This window comes from Zonotrichia leucophrys, chromosome 11 (genome assembly GCF_028769735.1).
Source record: "Zonotrichia leucophrys gambelii isolate GWCS_2022_RI chromosome 11, RI_Zleu_2.0, whole genome shotgun sequence".
NCBI classification, from domain to species: Eukaryota; Metazoa; Chordata; class Aves; order Passeriformes; family Passerellidae; genus Zonotrichia; species Zonotrichia leucophrys.
In genome coordinates, this window is record NC_088181.1 from 18,561,062 (window position 1) to 18,583,452 (window position 22,391).

At 45.3% G+C, this 22,391-nt stretch overlaps 1 protein-coding gene across 2 annotated transcripts in view; it reads right to left on the reverse strand.

Annotated features, from left to right (window-relative positions):
- Window positions 1-22,391, reverse strand: part of CDH5 (cadherin 5) — a 32,655-nt gene that overhangs the window by 4,933 nt on the left and 5,331 nt on the right. For both annotated transcript variants that reach the window (XM_064723339.1, XM_064723338.1), the window contains exons 2-9: window positions 8,901-9,102; window positions 6,356-6,644; window positions 6,145-6,261; window positions 5,288-5,452; window positions 4,724-4,911; window positions 2,407-2,660; window positions 1,689-1,831; window positions 1,039-1,163 (exon numbers count right to left, since the gene is read on the reverse strand). In XM_064723339.1, coding sequence (XP_064579409.1) covers window positions 1,039-1,163; window positions 1,689-1,831; window positions 2,407-2,660; window positions 4,724-4,911; window positions 5,288-5,452; window positions 6,145-6,261; window positions 6,356-6,644; window positions 8,901-9,102 — 1,483 coding nt within the window. The remainder of the gene's footprint in view (window positions 1-1,038; window positions 1,164-1,688; window positions 1,832-2,406; window positions 2,661-4,723; window positions 4,912-5,287; window positions 5,453-6,144; window positions 6,262-6,355; window positions 6,645-8,900; window positions 9,103-22,391) is intronic.

The following is a 22,391-nucleotide window of genomic DNA, read 5'->3' on the forward strand; positions in this document are numbered from 1 at the left end:
CTGATGTACATTAGATGTATAAAATACAAAAAATGTGCCTGGTTATATCCCAAAGGTATTTTATAAATTAAACTAAAGGTGAAATTAATACTTTGTGTGTTCTATCAGACAGTTCAGGCAGTGACAAAGTGTCCTGGTTCTGGCCAGGAAAGAACTAATATTTTTCGAGTAGCTGGGAGGGGGCAGAGTGGTTATTCTTGAGCACCTCATGTCATTTCTGGGAGAGCAAAGGGACTCTCTTCCTGGACAAGGGGTTCCTTCTGTCTGAGCAGGTGTAGTGGAGGGAGTGGTGGGATAATGCTGGTGCTGAGCCAGAAATATATATATTAAAAAAATATATATTAAAAAAAAGTATATATATATTTCTGTTATTTATATTGTTGCTATTACTGTTCATTTTTTTATCTCACTGCTGTTTCCAGTAAATTGTTCTGATCTCAGCCCATGATCTTTCCCTTTGTTCCTCCAGTTCTCCTCTCCATCCTAAATACAGTAAACTGGGGAGTACCTCCCCTAAACCTTAACTCAAAGTGTCTTAATCAAACAAATATTACAGTATGGGCTGAACACTTGTGTCTGAGGCCAAACATATAAACCCAAAATACCAACACTGTGCCATGTAGTAACAATTTGGATGTGCAGATCCATGCACTCTGTGACTACAGGATAATGTTCCACGCAGCAATGTTTCTGTTACTATTTTGAAATGGTTTCCTCCTCAGTATCACATTCAGGCATCTGTGTGATAGAACTGAGCTGCTGATTCCTGCTGTGCAAAGCTTGACTGCCCTTCATGGCTCAGCTGTCAATACACAGATGTGAGAGCCTGCGGGGAGAGGAGCAGTGCAGCCCATGTGTGCAAGCAGATAAAAGTCAATATTCCAGCAGTGCAATATCCTTAAGAGCTATTCCTGATGTTTTGGAAATCAGTGAAATAATCGGGTGTTTTGGCACGGAAACTGAGACTCAGTTGTATTAAAAGACATCTTTTATTTGAGCAGTAATTCAGTTTTCAGGGCAATGCTTTCCCTGTCTCACCTTCCCAGGTGCAGCATTTTCACACACTCGGGGTTCCTCAGGAGACACCAGCTCTGGAGCATTGTCATTGACATCATCCACGATGACATGGACGTGGGCATGGGACTCTCTGTCGGACAGGCGGCCTGGAACGACAGCAGGGCACAGCCTGGAGCCCCCAGCCCACACCTCCTGCCCCCTCTGTGCCTCACACATGAGGAACATTTCCCAGCTCCATCGTAACTGAAGCTTTCTCTCTGAGATTTAGACATTTTCCTAAAACCTCTCGTAGAGGTTAAATCATCAAGGATTTTTCAGGAGTGAAATGACAGTAGATTATGGCTTTCCTGATTCTTCCCCCTGCATGCTGATGGACTGAGCATTGTTCTCTGGCACAGAACATGTCTATATGGTGAAATATCAAACCCAGCTGGGACTGGCCTGCCCCCCTCCCTGGAGCTGAGCAAAGCCAGGGGTCAAACCTTAAAACCATCTCTGACCTATTTGTAGGGACTTGTTTGATTGGGAAGATGATGGTGCAAGCCTTGGAGCACTCCTTTCATTCCTAGCTCACCAGGGACAGCCTGTCAGGTTGTGCCTTTCCTTTTTGACAGCCCTGCTGGAAAGGTGTACCCGGGTTTCTTTCAAACTGGGAAATGGGTGGCACTCACCATCTTCAAGGATCTCCACAGCTGCCACAGTGATGTTGTATGAGGAGCTGAATTCTCTGTCCAGAGGCTTGGGAAGTTGAATAACTCCGCTGTTGGATACCCTGACGTAGTCTCCATTGGGATTTGCTCTACGCTGAATATATCTGGATTTTGTTTAAAACAAGATATGTCAATGCACGGATGATAATGCTGTGTTTCATTTCATTTCATCTCAGAGGAAGGTCAGAAGCTTCTTGTGTGACAAATTGCATTAATATCTTGACCAGGAGGGCTGAGAATATTGCCCTAAAACTATGCAAGCTGTGAGGGTGAAATACATCTGTGGGAAGAGTTTCCATATTGTGGTACTTGGCTCTTTCAGAAGTCTATTTTCTTCTTTAAACACATGATTGAGAGAGCTCTTACAATAAAAAAAAGCCAATAAATTATAAGAATGTAAAAATATCCAAGTTTATATTTTTTCCCTAAATGTGCAAATGTTTTATCAGTAAGTCCATGTGGTAATGACATGGGTAGATGAAATTTATGTTCAGCTTTCGGTGAGCATATATATCCATGGCTGCAGTGCTGGAAAAATTAAATTGGATTATCTTTTGTTTTGTTTGGCAGGCAGATTCTAAAAAAATAGGGCCAAAGTCTGGGTTCTTTGTCAAATTCTTGGTGCTATTGATGGATCCTGCACTTTCAAACAGGTTTGCTAAAGCAGGCGTTGTCTCACCTGATTTTCCGTTTAGCTGCGTCGGGGTCCTCGGCGTGAACGGAGCCGAGAGTTTTCACCTCTGCGTGGTTTTCCCTCACCTTGAACTCGTAGGGGAGCCTCCTGAACACGGGGGGCTCGTCCACGTCCGTGACCTCAATGACGACGCTGGCGATGCTGCGGGGATTGCCGGGCTTGAAGTGCCGCAGGTTCACCGTGGGGTCCGTGGCCTCGATGCTGAACCTGTACTCTGACACTGCCTCGAAGTCCAGGGGCTAGAAACAAAGAGACAGGTACAGATATTCTTTTATTGGTGATGCCTAAGCAGACTTTCCACTGGCTTTCTGTGATTTAAGATCTGTGCTTTCATTCATGTTTGACAATGTTACCAAATTTCATCTTGGCTGGACCCATGGGAGAACATTTCCCAGCTGAACTTCTCTATCATAGCGTGGCTCAAGGTACCTCTGCTGTGGGACAGATTCATCCAGTAGTTTAAGTTCGGCAAAATAATGTTCTTTTGGGTTAAATAATTGTGTTTTTATAATGCTGTAACTACCAAAATTCGGTGAGCTCCTGTCCCCCAAAGGCTGGGGAAGAGATTCTCCTCTTGGCTATGCTTTGTGTTCTGAAGGCACTCAAGGCAGACTGCAGATCTGCACGGGCTGACAGCTGGGGCATTCAGTGAGAAATGACATCCTCTTCCCTGTTTTTCCAGTTGCCTGAGACTAAAAAGGAATCACACAATGGGAGGAAGGCCAGGAGCTCAGGCAGTAAGAAATGATCCTTTCAAAGTTTCCTTTGTTCTACCACCTGAGATTCTAAAGCACTGAGATTCACAGCAGTTTTGGTGACTCTTGTTTTCCTTTTTGGGCAGACATTGCAAGGGGAAATGATGGGACTTATCCAGCAGCTGACATTTTATCTCCCATGGCTGTGCATTTAAAATTATGACGTGTGCATGGCCAAAATCACACTGAAAACAAGGTAAGGTTTGCCCAGTGTGTGCTGGAGGAAAATCTGGTTCCAAATTGCTCAGGGAGGGTGTGTGGGGTCTGTGAGTGCTCCTCCCCTGGGCAGGCACTGCATTCCCCAGCTCCTGGGAAGGAGAGCTGCTCATACCCAGTGTGACCACAGCCAGGATTTCACTGCCAGTCTTGAAATCCTTGGTATTGCTTTTCCTGAAAGTTTTCTCTTCTTAATGACATTTCTAGTCTTAGCAGTTACAGGGAGGCATTTGGAAGGGAAAAACACATTCCTGTCAATCTGAGGACTACAGGAGCTGATTTATAGTCCTTTCTTCTCTTTTTTTTTAAACAGCAAGTCAATGAAATCAATGAAGTCTTGGTTTGACAATGCTCTGCAGCAGTCCCTTGGTACAAATCATGTGGGTTTGAGAATTAAAAAAAACCCAAAGAACAGACCCTAATAAAGGCTTTGGAGAGTCTTAAAGACTTAAAAAATTAGTGGGGAAGTGTTGGGAATTTAGCTGCTAGAAAAGGGAAAAGTACAAAACCATGGCTAATTCCAAGTCCTGCACCTGTGTAGATAGTGTGTCCTTGGGCCTAGCTGTGGTAGGATAACAAACAGTGAAAGAGACATGAGAAAAGAGAGATGTAACCCCTAAGGAATGAGGAAGAGTTCATGGCATAGTTTAACCAATAGATTGCTTAGCTTACAGAATATTCATAAGCTTATTGCTCGCTGTATAAGCGTCTGATGCTCTCTTCAATAAACAGAACTTGCTTATCACTCATCTTGAGTGTCTGAGTCTCCCCTCACCGACAAATGGCTCATCCCCGGCAAAGGCCTCATTTTCTGCGACAGGGAAGCTCTTAAGAAAAAAAAAGCTTTTTCCTCACCCTGAGGAAAGCAAGGGAGCTGTGGCTAAGATTGGAGCAAATGCCAAACTGCAAAGAGACTTTAGAAAGGAGTTCAGGTGGATTTGTTCACATTTTCTGCTTTGGTTTCAGGTGGGCTTCACAAGGGAAGAATTCTTTGACTTGGCCACTTGATCCAACTCCTAAATCACTGTCTCTTTGAAGTATCCAATCACTTGAAGTTTGAGAGGAACCCAAAGCACCTAACCTGAATATCTGACACAGCCCCCACTGCCCTCTGCAGTAATTCTGGAGTTTTTCAGGTCTGGAGGTTGAAAAGAACCAGAAATCACCAGCTCTTCTCCTCCCAGGGCTCAGAGAGCTCCTGTTCAGGATCAATATATTTCATGCTGACTTTCATGTGTTTCCTTTTTTTCCTGCTGCTAGTCCTAAACCAAAAATATCACTTGTTACACATGGAAAACCACAATAACCGTCTTTGTTATGGGGAAAAGTACCTTCTTTGGCCTAATGATTCCTTCATTTGTGTATGGGTTTGCTACAATGTCAAAGGTGTCCCTGAACTCTCCTTGGATAAAGCTGTATCTTGTATTTCTGTGCTGTGGTTCGTCAATATCTTCTACTTTGACTCTGCCAACTTCTCCTCCTACTGAAACGTTTTCAGGAACTTTAAAGTGAAATGATGCTGTTAAAAAAAAAAAGAAAAATACATAAGGAGTGTGTACATGGAAGTTAGGACTCAGTTAAAACTGTTCTTACTTGACAGATGCACATAAAAGTATTTCATTGAGAATTTAGCATTCTGTATCTCTAAGATATGTGAAAGCATAAATAATACCCCAAATTGTGAGGATCTTTAGCAAAGGGATGAAATTAATACTGATTTTTGTTTTCAGTTCCAGGTGAAAAACTGGCTCTGGCTGGAATACAGAAGAGCTTCTGAAGACGTGAAGTTCTTTTGGCCGTTTTTAAGGAAAGCTGAGCTGTGCAGGCCCGTGAGCTGGGCTGGCTGTGCTGAGGCAGCCCCTGGCTGCAGGGGGCTCAGGGCTGGGGGCACTCACAGAGTTTGAACTCGGGGGAGTTGTCGTTGATGTCGGACAGGGCGATGATCACCGTGGCTGTGCTGGAATCCCCAGAGAAACCCGGAGCATCTTTGGCTTGGACGACAATCTCGTACGTGGCCTTGGTCTCTCTGTCCAAATTAGGCTCTTTTGTATAAATCACACCTGTGAAAAAACAATATTGGATACAATTAGATTTTGCAGCACGCCCAACATCTCTTCAATTTTGGTGGCAAATTTTTATCTTTTTTTATCTCCACACATTCAGCTTTAAATACCGATCTTACAGTGGTACTTTTCAAGAAATGTTAGAAATTTTTCTTCCCGATGGAATATTTAGGAGAGCTCGTGCAGAATATTCCTTTTAATGGATCTTTAACCTCTTTACCTGCTTTCTTTGCTCTAGCAAACTAGTGTGGTAACAAGACATACTGACATAGGTTTTAAAACTGGGCAAAATTTAGCTAGAAAGTTTAGGAAAGTAAATGATTATTGATTACTGAATGTTGCTTTGGAATTTGTGTATTCCCTTTTCATGTTTGGTCACTGGAACAGTATCTGTGCTAAACTGAAAACATGCACTCAGCTCCTGGTTAATCTTTCCAAAGGTGGGAAAAAAATGATCTTTTGTCTCCTCATTGTGTTCATGGCAGCTGATATCCTGGCTTTATGAGTTCATTTATAGGTGCAGACAGTGGCATTGTGGAGTCTGAATGAAAAACCTTTTTAATCATGTTTAAAATTATATTTTTGAATAATGATTCCTCTTTTCCAGAATGAAAAAAGCCTTAAAACTGTGTTTTCTTCAAAGGGCAGGGTATGGACAAAGTGTAAGGACATTTGTGTGTCTGACTTACCAGAGTCATCAATGGTGAAATATTCCCCTCCTCTGGTGACTTCGTAGGTCACGGTGGCATGACCGGACACTGTGGGGTCATCAGCGTCCACAGCTGTCACCTTGGTGACTGAGGTCCCTACAGAAGGGTTTTCAAGGTGCATATGAATTAATATAAGCAGTGCTTTTCAAGGCCAGCTGTGAGGGAGGCAGGTGTCGGAGGGAGGACTCACCCACAGGTGACATTTCTGGCACGGAGCCGTTGAACACCTTATGCACGAACACGGGGGCGTTGTCGTTGATGTCGTACACCTTGATGATGAACCTGGAGGGGCGCTCCAGGGACCTGTTGTTCGTCCTGTCGATGATGAGGGCCGTCAGCTCGTACTCGGCCTTCTTCTCCCTGTCCAGCCTCTCGAAGGCGTACACGTCCCCGCTGGTCTCCTCCACCTTGAAGATGGTGTTGGCGAACTCGCCCTCGATGATGTACTTGGCGTTCTTGTTCCTCACGCTGGACGTGATCTAGGAGCAAAGTGATGTTCAGGGGGATAAAGTGGGGCCTGGCAGCTGGGTCTGTCCTGTGGGATTCACACAGCCAGGGATTCCTCACCCGACTGGGAACCCTCAGGGCTGGTGCTGTCACTGAGCAGCACCACAGCAGAGCTGGGCTCCTGGGATGACACTTGCACCCACACTGAAACTGCCTTGCTTATACAAACAAAGCTTTTTTTAAATCATACCTCATATTTCCTAAAGGTTTAAGTTGTTCATGCAGCCAACACATACAAATAATTAACTGCATTATGTCTGAAATAACATGAGACACCTTCAGTCTGAGTTACTTTTGTTTGCAGCTTTCTGGACCTGCCATGGGTTTTTGCTCAGTTTCACAGGATTACAGGATGAAATCTGTCTTCACAGCTCCTGACATTATTCAGCATTAGCCTCTGTTCCTTAGCATTTAGCAGGATTCCTGCCACAGCTGACAGCTTTCTTGTGCTCAGTCACACACAATCCCTTAATAGGCAGTTTTTAGGCTCATGGTATGACAGGAAGGTTACATTTCTACCCCACAGATTTTAAAATTTGAGGTTATATGCAGTGAAAAAGGGATGTGAGGAGAGGAATGAGCATTAATCAGTTTTAAAATATAATTTAATCCAATTCTAAATGCTTTTGCACACTAGTTGATTTGCGGATAACATAATGATACTTCCCTTTCTATATCCTCACACATACAGGGATACTCCTAGAAGATTTAAACCCCAATTTTCCATGCACTCTATCAGTATTCTTATTTCAGCCAGCTAATTATCAAGGATTGCTGGGTTTTACCAAATATTTCCATCCTTTTCTTACTGATGTTATTACAAATGTCACCTGTTGTGTGTTCAGGATTTGATTTATCCTGTAGTTGTCATTTACTGTTGAGCATTGTTTAAATTTCCGTTTTCTCATTTGAAATGTGCCATTAATATTTCCACCCCTCATTCCTTAATCATGCTTAAGGCAGCTGGGACTGCTGGAGAGCAGCTCACAGCTCTGGAGATGCCCCATGAGAGAGAACCCCACCCTTGTCTCAAAGATGGGATGGTCTGTGCCTTCTTTCTCTATTTCTGTGTACCTATTCAGTGTAAAAAGCAGAAACCTCTCAGAATGCCTTTTCTGGTGCTGAGGACAAAAGGGAAGCACTGAGTGGTGCAAGGTAAAATCCAGATGTGTCAGCACACTCCAGATGTGTCAGCACACTCCAGATGTGTCAGCACACTCCTGCAGCTGTCCCTCAGCCCTGCCCTGCTGCTGCTGGGGCCTTTCCTTGAAGGGTCAACCAAGGGCTCAGTGCTGCAGGAGCCTTCAGCAGATTGTGCTGCTGGAACACCGAGAGCTGGACAGAGAGAATCCCTCTTGTTTAGGACAGCTCCAGCAATAGAAGCTGCTCCTCAGTGTGGGGCTGAGCTGAAATGAGGCAGAGATGCCCTGTGGGAGCCGAGAGGGCCCTGTGGCTCTGTGCTTTCTCTGTGGTGCTGTTTTGGCAGCCCAGAGCAGCCAGCAGGGCCTGGTGGGCTCTGCTGGGCCAGCCCAGAGAGATTTGGGTGCTCTACAGGGCAGGGGATGCTCAGCTGCATTCGCCTGCAGTGCCCTGTGCATCCCTTTGAGAGGCTGCACTGGGAGAACTTCCCTGGCCATGGCCAGTGCATGATTGGCTTTTATGAGCCCTGCCCTGAGGAAAAGGAGTTTGCAACCCGTTAGTTTGTTCATTAGTATTTTTAAAAATTCTTTGCTTTCGCTTTGTGCAACAATGTCTTTGATTGTGTAACAGTATTTCGAAACATAGCACTCGTGCTTTTGAGTACAAGCTGAAAGATGTAAACTGTTGTTTTTTTATTTGCTGATTTTTATTTTTACTTGCTGATCTCTGAGAATCACCTGCTGATTCTGAAAGAATCTTGTGCTGACAGAAAAATCCTGACATACATCAGTTACCAGACTTCCTTCCCAACCATGCACCTGCAGGTAATGGGGCTGTTCCTGCATTTGGAACCTCCAGACCTGCTATTCCCTTACATTTACTTGTATTCTTCAAAGAAATAAAAATCCCTATGACACTGTTCTTCATTTACTCTTTGCCCACATTCTGAAGATTTTAACATGTCAATATGTAGGTATTAAGTCCCATTTCTATTCCCTTTTCATTTCTCCTGCCTAGACTGCAAACAAATACTCTTTTCAAGATCCTCATTTGCTGTTTTTAGTCATTGCTGACAGGTTTCTGCTTACCTTGCCAACGTGGTGTGGCAGAGGTGTATCAAGCTCTTCTTGGATGTGCAATTGGTTCCATATCCAGTCTCTCTTCTGGCGTTTGTGGCTGACATCATTTGAGCAAAGGTTTTGAGTTGATTTCTGACCTCTTCCATCAGCCAATGCTGGGGTCAAGAACAACGAGAAAAGTAGAATAAGGTGGCTCATCTTCTTCTGTAGCCTAGAAAGTAATATAGAAATGCAAAAATATAAATAACAACAGAATCAGATTCAGTAGAGGGAGCACACATGGAAGTGTTCATTTGCCTCAGCATCAAAATTTGAAGGCTTCTTCCTTCTATGAAATAGCTGGATGAAAACTGTAAAAAACCAACACAAAGTATTTCAATTCAATAAAAAGTGAGCTTTGAATGCTGGTGTAAGGGCCAGCATCCCCCTGAGTGGCTGTCATTTCTCTGAGAGCACATTCAGGGCTGAGCTCCCCGTTGTGCCCAGGGCCAGCCCAGCCTGGCACCACAGCTGAGCTCCACTGGAAATGGAATGCTCAGGCCTGACAAACCCAAATGCAGTGTTTTGACATGCCCCAACACAAAATATGCTGTAGTCAATATCTTGCTATGGAAAAGATTGATTTAGAATAAAATGCTTGGGGTTTTTTTTTGGTGGAAAATATTACTAGTGTGAAATTTTCAATCAATTCCAAGTACAATACAGCAAATTATCTTTCTTTAAGGGCTCATCTATTGATTCAACTCCTTGTCTTCTGAAGCTTTTGGAGACTCACATAAAGTTCCTTTATCCCCTATTCCCAGACTTTAACATCTGCAATATGATAATTTGTGAAATGATTTTCAGGTGAAATCATATTTTTGCGTCTTGTGTTAATATTAGCAAACTTTAGGCCTGACTTTAAAATCAGAGAAGTTATTCTAATGTTATCAAAGCTGATTCATTTTCTTCCTAAATTTCCCATTCCCAATATAAAGGACTGTCAGGGAACTTTAACACTCAAGTAATCAGACTTTAAATTGCACATAAATGACTTTCCATTAGCTTTTAGGAGCTGTCAGCATGCACATCAAAAATAAACCCACTAATTGTGATGAGAAGTTGACATCACACAGGCGGCTGGATGCGAGATTAAATTAATATTTTCATCAGGAAGGTGCTGAGACGTTTCCAAAATTACTCTTTGGTAACCAGGCAATCAGTGTTATCCCATGGCGCAGCATCAATGTCAGTAAAAAGGATTTTATTTACCATGAAATGTTTCTCTGCTGTGCTGTTCTCTCTCTCACATTGTTGTACATAACCTGAGGAATGTTCCTAATTGTGGCTGGGTAGGAAGTGAAGAAGGTGCTTTGAATTTGCTTTTTGGTAGATAAGCTGTGTTTGATACAGTTTTCTGGATTCAAACAAAGCCTTTTGATTTAGTTAGTTTTTTTTTCTCTTCAATGCCCTTAGCTTGACTTTGAATACTCTAGAAACAATGAGTAGAATTTAGTTGTTTTTCTATACTTTATTCGTGTAGATGGACATTTTACAACTGGAAACTGGAAGGCAGCGATATGATTCTGCTGTGATTGCATTCAAGTCTGACTTTTATCAATAAAACTACAAAACACAATAACCAAAGGAAGCCATTGGTAAATGCCAACCGGCACAGGCTGTGGTTTGGCCAAAGAGCAGGCTGAAGTGTTTAAAGAGCCTTTTTCTCTGGTTCTTGTGCTGAGTGGAGCTCTCCTGTGGGCCTGAGCTGCTGCCTGGGAGTTTTAAAACAGAAAGTGCTGACCGAATCTATTTACATGAATGTGCATTTCAGCTGAAATGTAGCTGCCCCTTCCACTCAGCATGTCCATCTTTGTGTTTGTAGATTTTAAGGAGGCTTCAATTCCTTTAATTCCTGATTAATTGATTCCTTGTTCATATTTGTCCAACCTCCCTGGGAAGTGGATTGTTCCTTTGGCAGCAGTTTGGAGATCTTGGCTGCCCTCTGGCACTGCAGCCCAAACACAGACTGAGGTGGGAGAGCCTCTTGCAAAAACTCATCTCTGCTTCCCCTTTGGCAACTTTCAAGCTGCTCATTTTGGGAAAATGGGAGCGTACTCTGGAGCTCTTTGCTTGCTCTTCTCCGGGGACAAGAGCAAACTCCACGGGAGTGACTTGACCTGTAGGACAGGCTGACCCTGAGGACACCTTCCCCAGGACAGGCTGACCCTGAGGACTCGTTCCCCATGTGAGAGTCTGTCTGAATTTTCCCTCATCTGCCTCACGATCATCCTTGGGAGACCACTGAAGAGAAGAACCCCCTGTCTAGAATATCTGGCTCTGAAGGAGAAAAGTCACATGCCAAGGGCTCTGAGAGCATTGTTAAGTTATTTGTTTTCACAGGAGTGTTTGCTGTATGCTAAGAAGGGGGCACCATGCCCCGTTTGCAACAATAGCAGCTCTGGAAGCTGTCCCACCTCTCGGCCTGGCTGGACTTCTCCCGAGTTTCGGGTGGTCTCCCACAGAAGACCCTCATCTGTTTTACAACCACCATGACAGACAGACTGAGATGTGAGAAGCCTCTCAATCAAGGACTGAGACATGAAAAGGCCTCTCTCCTCCTTCCAAGGACTGAGACATGGAACCCCCATGCGAAAAGGCCCTTCTGTCCCTTCCAAGGACTGGGACTGAAACCCCCAGCCCGAGGGAGGTGTGTGGGGAGGCAAGCTGACCAAAGCGAGATGTTTGCCTGCAGGTTGTGACCACTGGAGCAAGAAAACAATGGCTCTCATTTACTGCTGAGAACATGGACTACCTGTTACATCTGTTCCCTATTGTATCTGTTTCCCCCCCTCACAATTTTCTGTAATAAAAACCTCTGAGTTAGCTAGAGCCTTTGAGATCTCCCCAGTGTAGCAGGCGGATCCTCGGCTGGACTGGACCAAAGGACTTTGTCTCTGCATTGGTAGCTATATCCCCTCCCTTTCTCTCTCTTCTCTCTCTCTTTCTCTATCTTTTTCTCTCCCTTAATCCCTCTATCACATTTTCGCTGTGGTTATTTCAATAAAACTGCATTTGTTTTGATTATCACTGGAAACCCCCTTGTACTGTGTTGGTTTTTGCACTCTGAGATCACTCCTACGAACCATCAGGTCATCTGTCCGCTGGGACGGATCCTGACACCCCAGGGCAGGCTGACCCCGAGGACACTTTCCCCAGGACAGGCTGACCCTGAGGTCACTCTCCCCAGGGCTTCATGCCCATTTTCCTCATGGCAGCCCTTGCTGTTGTCCCTCGGTCCCTCACCATGCTCAGGAATGCCCTTCCCTGGCAGCACACCCAGAGCAGGCCCTGTGGGCAGTGCTGCCATGGGGCTCACTCCTGTGGGAAGGGCACTTTCCCCCCTGGGTGCCAGCTCCTGACAAGCTGTGCTAAATGCTCTTTTCTGGCCATGACAGCTTTCTTTCCCAGCCAGAGTGCAGAGGCAGCAGCAGAAGGGGACATTGCCATGCCTGAGCATAACCATGGAGCCAGGAGTGAGAACATTTCTGGGGGACAACAGGGGCTGTTAAGAGGTAGGATCAGCTTTCCCTTTTTCCTGTGGGGATCAGCTTTCCCTTTCTTCAGTGTCTGCTGGGCAGCCAGCACTGAGGGATGGGATCAGGTGCATCCCTGGAAGCAAGGACCCCCATTTCCAGCCTGGTGGGAATGCAGGTGGATCTCTGGGATGCTGACAGAGTCCCAGCCCTGCTGTGCCCCACACAGCCCCCTTATCCCTCTGTCCTGGCTCACCAGCCCAACAGCTCCAGCTTCTTTTAGTCTAATCAGGCCCCATAAATGTTCCTGAAAGTTAGCAGGGACTAACCACAGTTAGTGGTTTATTCAAGCAGCTGAGTTCCTTGCTGTGCTCTTAAATTTTCTCCCAGCAAATGATGGGCTCTCCCACCCATATTATTCATTTTATGTGTTGAATTATTTTAGCAAATAACTCTTGGTCTGCAGGGTACTATAGACAGTTAACTGAGAAATTCTGGTATTCAAAGTGATTTGTGTGACACATGACTCATAGAGTGCAGTTTCTTCTCCCAGACTGGGAGTAATTATTAAAAAATGTTGGGTGGAGATACAGACAATGCTGTTCTAATTAAAAGTTTGCATTTTACAGGTTGTTTTGGCAAGTAATCAACTGTAAAGTTGATGAACAGCTGATATAAATACAGTCTTCACATAATGAAACCACATTGGATGAAATATGAATATTTGCGTGTGTGGGGGTTTTTTTCCTGCTACTTGCCTCTCACCTCCAACTCTAAAAGTGTGTATTAATCCTTATGCAAGGTTAGTAGTTTAGCTGGAAAAGAAATTTGTTCTATGCTTGTATGTTAAAGAAAAGTTAAATCAGTCTTCTGTACAGAGATTTTAGGACATGAGGGACAGTTGCCTCTGAAATGATTTATTTTCCTGGTCAATCATACTAAAACCTTATGCTTATCTTTGAGGATTTTTCAGCATCCAAAAAACCCCAAATGGATAAGGTAGAGTAGTGATAATGAACATTCTGAGAGAGAAATTTGCTAAAAGTGGCACAAGATATACGAATACACAAGAAATCCAACACATTTTAAAAGAGTCATGTCTGTGTTGTTGAGATAATTTGCATTACTGATTGCAAGAAAGGCTGGAAACAGAAGTTTATTTTCTCTTACTGGAATCTGAATGATTTAGATTCTTAGTGGAATCCGAATGATTCCAGTAAAAATCTAAATGATTAATCTAAATGAAAATGAAAACCCCCATACAAAAAAAAAATTAGTCTTTCTTGGAGCAAACGGCACTGAAAAATTATTTTTCAGATGGAAAGAATGTACTTTGATACAGTATCTAAACACCTCCAAAATTGCTGTGCTCAATGAAACCACGGCAGATACAGAGAGCAGAACCTGGCCTGGTCTCAGGGAGCAGAATGACTGAACAGCCTGGCCATATAAAATCCATTTTAACTTTAATTTCTCATCTATAGGATGGGTAAGACTAAAAGTAAATATGTGACTGCAGCAAGACCTAAGGAACAGAAAGTTAGCACACACATAAATTATCTTTTTCCTTGGCAGTGCTGTAGTTTTGTGAGCAGGCAGAACATTATTGAAAGAAAACAATTTAGCAATTCTTACTGCAGCCTTTCAGGGGCCACAGAGGGCTGTGCAAACCCAGGCTGATAAAGCTCCTGTGTCTCTGACAGCCCTGCAGGCAGATAAAAACCATGCTCTGTTCCAGAGGGGGCACTGGGGCACAGAGCACTGAGATGTGTCTGTGGGGTCCTGCCAGGGACCAGAGTGACAACACCCTCAGGTTCTGCTGTCCCTCAGCTCAGAACTGCTGCCCATGGCTGTGCCAGCTCCAGGGGAGCACCAGGACAGGTCCCCAGCTCTGTCCTCTGCTGTGTCCCCACTGTGTCCCCAGTTCTGTCCCCACTGTGTCCCCGCTATGTCCTAGCTGTGTCCCAGCTGTGTCCCCACTGTGTCCCAGCTGTGTCCCCGCTGTGTCCCCACTGTGTCCTTGCTGTGTCCCCATTGTGTCCCACTGTGTCCCCACTGTGTCCCAATTGTGTCCTCGCTGTGTCCCAGCTGTGTCCCCCACTGTGTCCCCACTGTGTTCCCCGTGTCCCCACTGTGTCCCAGCTGTGTCCCCACTGTGTCCCCACTGTGTCCTCACTGTGTCCCCACTGTGCCCCCACTGTGTCCCCACTGTGTCCCAGCTGTGTCCCCACTGTCCCCGCTGTGTCCCTACTGTGTCCCCACTGTGTCCCCATTGTGTCCCACTGTGTCCCCACTGTGTCCTCGCTGTGTCCTTGCTGTGTCCCCGCTGTGTCCCCACTGTGTTCCCCATTGTGTCCCACTGTGTCCCCGCTGTGTCCCCACTGTGTTTCCCACTGTGTCCCAGCTGTGTCCCAACTGTGTCCCGACTGTGTCCCAGCTGTGTCCCCACTGTGTCCCCCCATCACCCCCCTGTGTTGTTACCTCTGCTCCCGTTCCTCTCTGTGCTGCTGCTGTTGGGGCTCCCGTGGGACAGGGGCTGAGGGCACCCAGTGACAGCAGGAACTGGGAAGGTCCTCAAACCCAGTGACCCAAGAACAGCTGCCTAAGGAAATCGTGCAGTTTTGACAGTTTTGACTCAGAGGAATCTTTTTTTGTTGTGGTTGTTGTTTTTTTTTTTTTTAATTAGTTTGCATTTTCGGTCGTTCCGTATGTTGGGGCAGAACTTGGTGCCTCTGTGTCTGTCATGTGTCCCAGCAAGGCACTGCAGTGCTCTTTCCTGGGAACACTCTGCTGCTTGCTCCTTTCCAGGTTCCTGAGCTGATTTCAGCAGCCTCGTGCCTCAATACCTGGGGCTGAATTCTGATTGTCCTAGTGTCCATTCTGTGCATGTGAGAAGCGATTTCCACTGATGACTGAACAGTCTGGAGCGCAAATATCTGCCTGAAAACTGATTGGAAAAATGACATTTTCTACTTGGGATGTACCTCTGAATGAACAGACACTTGAGCAATATCTTAAGCAAACTTGCTTCTTTAAAAATATCAGTGTAGTGAGAGCACTCGTGCTGCATTTGGTGCTGCTCAGTTCTTGGTGTTGATGCTGCAGCAGGGTATAAGCACAGGTGAGGACATAATTCAGCACTTCTCCTTTGGGCTCCTCATATTTTTTTTTCCAGGGAAAAGGAGAATTAATTCTAATCTGAAATGGCTTTGTGATTTGAGCTTAAGTTTCTGGTAGGCTTGGGAAAATTTTGTTAATAATTGTTTTTCCCTGTCTAGTCACCTCACCAGAAAGTTTCTCCTCGATGATGCAGAATACAACTTCACCTTAATGGGTGGATGGAGTCCTCAACTAAGACAGATTTCTCTTTTGGAAATGAAGAAATTTGACTATAAAAGACCTGTAAATACTTGCTTTGTATACCTTGAATGTTTATTGCCTTGGAGCCAAATTGTGCTCCAAGTCTTTCTGTTATCTCAAATACAGAACTGGGAAGAAAATGAGGGAGGCAGGACCTGGTTTGGTGGGTTTTTTCAATTTTTCCTTATTTTTATCTTCTTTTTATTTTATTTTTCTTTTCAAAGAAGCAAAGCCACTCTCCAAGTCAGTGAGTCACAGCTTGTGCCCTAAAGATGGGTGAGCAGCAAAAATGGAGCAAAAATGGACCCAGGAGCCCTCCCAGAGATCCTGACAGTCCTGCCTGCATTTCAGTGAGTGCCCTGCTGGTTCACAGTGCTGCAGTGAATCCTGAGAGGAGGCAGAGTGAGAGCTGAGGATCAGAAATGGATGGTCCAGGAAGATTTTGGTGGTGAACAGAAAGAGTGAGGAAGGAAGATCTCTTTTGTTCCTTGCTGACAAATCTGACTGAGTTGGGAGGGTCCTGTCAGACAGTGAAGCACCAAGGCCCAAAGTCTCAAAGGTGCAAGGATTTTTAACCTCTGCTGGTTTCTCTCAATTTCTAGCTAGCTTTCTCTTAATATGCATTTTCTTAAAATTAAAACTTCCACTAAAAACCTTCAAAAGCATATTTGCAGTTTGGGGGGTGCTGTCTGTGCTCCTGTATGATTTGTATCTGATAAAGAATGGATACAATTATTTATTGAATGTGTTTTTCTGGTGTAGGTCCAGATTCAATTTCCTGTTCACAAACACACATTTGCTTGGCTTAGATCTTGATTTCCTTTACATAACACCTGCACCGCTCAGAATCAGCTCTGAAATTGGCTTCTGTTAGATTTCAAGAAAACCTCAAAGAATCTCTGTTCCTGGGGATATTTGGGAGAGATGGGCTGATGGATTGTGCCTGCTTGTCCTGCATTGTTTTGGTACCTGTAGCCTTTTCTGGATAGTGTTAATTTAAATATGTCTGGGGATCTGAAACTCTTCTGTTTGTGGAAATGAATCCCTTACATGATCTAATAAAAGAAGACCTGCAGAGTCTGTACAAAATTGTGCAACTTCCATAGTCTAGGACTTATTTTTCTGTGTCATGTCAAAATCTTACCAAAGAAAATGAGCCACCCCAGAGGGGCTGCTCCTCCAGGTCACGTGCACAAGCTTGGATTCCTATTCTAATTTTTAATCAAATATTTTTCCTGTCAATCTGTAGTAATCTGGCGTTTATCTGAGTTCCTTTTTTGTAAATCTGGTAATTGAGAAGCAAATTAAATATATGTTAATGTTTCAGTTACTGGAATGTTCATGGACATTAAGGAAGGACTATTTTTGGATTGGATAAATTCATAATTCTTGAATGGCTTCTGTTGTTGACCAGTGCACTCTTGAACTGAGGGTTGTTTGCTGTGGATTACAGATGTGATGGAGGTAGAACAATGCTTTGGAGTCACTAAAATGAGCAGTGACAGTACAGTCTGCCCATTTTGTATGGGCATTTTTTTACCATTTTTTGCCATTGTTTAGTTCATTACAAATGCCAGTCCAAACTACAACAAGGGATAAAATGTGCTTAAGCACAGTGCCCAGTATAAACACAGCTGCTGAAATATTTGTGATTAAATTATTAAAGCAATTTTTAGATTTTGTTTCATAGCAAGTAAAAATATCATCATAACCACAAAATTTTGGCTTTCCCTCAGTTGTTGACAGCATTAATCCCATGGAGTTTCAGGTCCCAACCCACTCTGCTGTAGCTTTTTACAGCCTCTGGTGCCCAGGGGCAGGTTTGTGAGGGCTGAGTGAGAGCAGGGGTGTTCTGGTGTTAGGGAATGGGCTCAAACCCACAGGCAGAGTTTGGGGCTTAGCACAGAGTATTCTCACCTCACCATCACTGTCACTCACATTCTGTGCTCTCTGCTTTAGAGCATTCCATTTATCACAGTCAGAAATCCCACAATACCTATGACTGCTACGATTTATTTACTTGGCAGATGTTGCAGGGGTGAAACAAACAATCAAATGACAGAAAATTTGCTCTTGGCCACATGTCTTGTGGTGACAGTTGTCAAGTGCTTTTGAAGCAGAGCCATGGTGGGGGTTAACTCTGGGTTGAGTGCAGCCCTCCTGCTCTGAAGGGAGCTGATAAGATGGGTGGGATCACCCTGCACGCATAGTTTGGAACTGCAGACATTTCCCCCTCTGAATTCCTCATCCAAGATAAAGAGGAAGATACCTCCCATCTGGATTAATTATTGATAAAGGCAGATGTTGAAAATAGTGATGAAGTGCCAGTGTTGCAGACAGGCAAAGAACTGATTCCTGTCCAAGAGCAGATTCCAGGGATGCTCAGGAGTGCTCCCCTGGGCAGGGACTCTCAGTGACATTTTTGCCTCGCTGTAGATCCAGCTTTTTCCCTTGCTTCCTCTGAGCCAATTTCCTCTTGCTCATCCCAAACTGAGGTGGCTCAGTGGGACAGAGAGGTGCAGGAGTCTCCCTGAGCCCCCTGGTCCCCAGCACCCCACTCTGATGCTGTTTGATTTTGGGGGAGCAGGAGCACAAGAGAATCCTCCAAAAATTATTTGCTCATTCCAGCACAGAAATGGTATAGCTTGGGCATCTTGGAGGTGTTTGTGATCACTGAAAATATTTCTGCAGTCTCTCTGAGCAGCTTTGCTCCCTACATTAATGGTGTGCACCTTTCAGACTGGCTCTGCTTTGGTGCTTCCCTGCTCAGCTCAGCTCTACAGAGCTTGGCTGGAGCTGCCACTGGGTGTTCCAGAATTTGGCCAAGCTGAAAGAACACAAGGTACAAATAAGAATAATGTATTGAAGAGCTTTCTCCACTTCCCCTCTGCTTCCACATAAATCCTGAATATCAGAGAGGCGTCCTAGCAGAGATCTCCAGCTGAGCCTCCTCATTAAGGAAAAGTCCCTCTCCTTTGAGGAACCACTTGCAATAAATATGATGTTTTAAAAGTACAATGTAGCTGTGTTTACAGCAGGTACGATTTTTTTCCCCATGTTTTTCTTCAACAAAAGCTCAGGAGCAGAAGTAGCTGTGTGGCACAGGAGCATCGTGCCCAGGTGCCCATAACTGATATTTACTGCCCCAATCTGCAGCAGAAAACCCTGCCCAGTTGCCTGGGTGTGCCCATTCCTTTGTCCAGAGTGTTCTCTGGGGCAGCTGAATGCATCAGTATTTCCTCTGAAAATTAACCTTGTGGCAGATAAAGAAAGCATGCACATATACATAAATCTCTTGTTTTCTGTCTGGGCAAGAGGCTGAAAAAGCAGGGTGTGTCTGGGTAGATTTTGTTTAGTGTTCTGTATTTTTCTCCCTTTTTAGAACGTCTCATTCAAATGTCAGTTCATTCTTCTCAATTTCCTGCCCTTATCCAGCAGATCCAGCAGATTGTAGACCAGGCTTAATTAACTTTAAGACCTTTTATGTCCATCCCTATAGTTACAGTCCTTTCCTGGAACACTTCCATTGTATTATCTCCATGTGTTATGAGATGATGCAAATGATATTTTTACTGCTCTTGTGAATTTACAATGAGTCTTCCAATAGTTTTAGTTACAGCTTAGCTCTTGTCAGGAAAACTCCATCTTTAAATCAAAATAAAACTAGGGCAGCAAATTTCCTCTTTAATGTGCTGATAGGAGAAAGCTGGAGAGCCTGAAAATGCAGGCCCCAGACACAGGGAAGCTTAAAGAGATGAGGAAAGCTGTGGTAAGTTGTGTGACTCTCTTCTGTGTGGATCTGTTTCTATTTGGGAGTGGTTGTGATTTAACAGAGATTTTCCTTAAGCTGAGGTGGAATTTTCAGAGGCTGTGTAATGGAACATTTATTTCTGCCACAGCTCATGTTCTAATCACAGTCACTGGAAAGCCCTTCTGGGGTGAATAAACCCTTTCTCTTCATCTGAAGAAGCTGCAGGTCAGTCCAGATTTGGCAGGTGATGCAGCTCATCACTTCACAGCAGGGAAATGAGAAAATATATTCCACAGAGAAATGTGTCCCTTCCTTCCTGTTTGGGACTGCAGTCATGTCCAAGTGCAGCTCAGTAATTCAGTATTTGTTCTAATCCCGATCTTTTACCAAAGCTGCTGCTGGCAGCTCCAGGGTACAAAGCAGAGGCGCTTGTGAGATGGTGCTGCAGAGGATGGAGCTCTGTGATGGTTCTGCCCCTCTGGAATTCACATTTCTCTCTTTGTAAAATGGACCCACAGCAAAAAGCATTCCAGCTCTCCTGCTCTGCCCTCGCTTGTTCATTTGTGTGCTGGGTGAGTATCTGGAGTGCCCTGACCATCTGAGTGACACTAAAATGTGCCATCATTGTTTATGCTTTAATGAGAGCCTAAACCCCTACATTACCAGCACTGAGCAAACAGCCAATACACACAAATCCATTGCAGCTTTGGGCTCCTAGGAGAGGCGTTGAAAACTCTGAAACATTATTATTAATATTGATTGCTTGGCCTAATCCTGACATAGAATCACAGAATTGTTAAAGTTGGAAAAGGCCTTTAAGCTTATCAAGTCATGAATAAACTGATTCTCTTGCAGACAGACCATTTTATCTGCAGGATAATGACAGCAAAAGCCAGAAACAGAATGCAAATCCCTTCTGAATTCAGGTCTGGGGCTGGAGGTAGAGGCAGGGACCATCCCAGGACAGAATGGAGAGGCCAACTAAAGCTCTGTGCCAGGGGGATTTGCTGATGGGGCTGAGCCCATCCCAGGAGCCCTTCCCATCAATGGCAGGATTTCCTATCCCTGGCAGGACAGCAGCAGCAGGCCTTGGTCCCCTCAGGCCGAGCACTGGAAGGAGGCTTTGTGCTCCCTGAGGGTTCACAGATTCACAGCAGATAGCATCACCAAAGGAAGGGGAACAGGAAGACTGGAGCTACCAGAGCCTGCCTTAGAAACGTGGACAAAGGAGTTTGGTGGAAGTGGAATTTCCCTTCCCACTGCCCTGCACAATGAGGCCACGGGCCCTGTGTGCTGCAGGAGCCCCCCTGGCCCTGCTGAGCTGTGCCAGGGCTCAGGGACACCTGCAGGTGGGGCTGGAGGGAGGGGATGCAAGGCAAGGACAAAGGCAGAGGTGCCACTGCTGCTCTGTGGCTTTGTCACACAGGCGTGACACCAACAAGGGCCTCTCCTGCCCCAGGCTGTGCCAGGGCATGCTGGGGGAAGTGGACAGGGACAGAAGGGTCTTGGTGACAACTGGGACAATAAAAGTGGCCTCTCTGGGTATCAAAAATGAGGAATTTAAAACATTTTTGCCTTTCTGCCTACCTCTAACTATGATGGTGTTCTGTAAGTCCTTGCAGTTCAGGCAGCAGTGCTGGAGCAGAAGAACACTCTTTTTTCTCTCTTCTGCTCTTTGGGAAGGTACCTGTGCCATTTCCCTAGTTTGTGCTGGCCTTTCTTTAAAATATCTGCCATTTTTTGCAATACCTTCTGGGCTTTTGTGGCTAATACTTGATACAGGTTTCAAATGCAGCTGCTAATCTATTGTAAGAGTTTTGCTCTCAACAAAAATACTTGTCTGGAGAAAAGTCTTCCAGAGTCTGCTCACCTCTTGACCCCTGGTCTATTCTCAGAGCACCAACACTGGAGTGTAGGCAGTGCCATGGATGGATAGGTTGCCCTTGTGCCCTTCTCCTGTCTTTGCCAGCCCTGGAAATTTCAGTTCTTGAGCTGCTCCAGGTCCTGTGAATGTCCTAATTAGAACCTGGGAGGGCTGGGCCCCAAATCCCCCTGCCTGCCCAACAGATGTGCACAGCAGCAGACAGGCACAGCTCAGACCTATGGCACAAACAACTTCCCTGCCTTTCAGGAGATGACAGAACTCAACATATTCAGCAAAAGCTTGCATTCAAAACACAGCCAGTTCTATTCTTATTGACAGATCTGAAACTCGGATGCAGATGAGTGAAAATCAAATGAAAGGGGCTAATTTGTATTCCTGCACTCAAGAACTGCAAACAGGCTCTTCACAATTTATTATTGATTTTTCATATTCCAGGGCCAGGCTCACTGCAGGATTCAGGAGGGGCAGTGGTGAGGGGTGTGGTGAGGAATTCATTCTGTGCAGTCTCTGAGGCAGCTCAGGTGGAGCCCTGGGGATGGTTGGAGCCCCAGGAAAGGGCACAGGGAGCTGGGGCACAGCCAGAGACAGCCCAGGGCTCAGCAGGGAGAGCCAGGCCTGGGCACCCCTGAAATAGGAGGGGATAAAAGCCCTGGGGTTCCTTGGCTGGGTCCCTCCTGGGGTTCCTTGGCTGGATCCCTCCTGGGAGGCAGCAGCTGGGGCTGTTCTGTGCTCCTGCATGGGAATAAATGCCTTTATGGAATGAGACTGCCATGGGTGAGCTGGGCTGGGGCTGGGCAGGAATCCTGGTCTGGCAGAGCGTGTGTGTTGGCTCCTGTTGGGTCCTGGAGCTGGGAAGGGGCCCCAGCAGGGACAGAATCCTGTCTGACAGAGGGACCTGTGGGGTCCTGGAGCTGGGAAAGGGCTCCAGACCCAGCAGGGACAGCCTGGGGTGGGCGTGGGGCAGCCTGGGTCCCTCCTGCAGGGCTGCA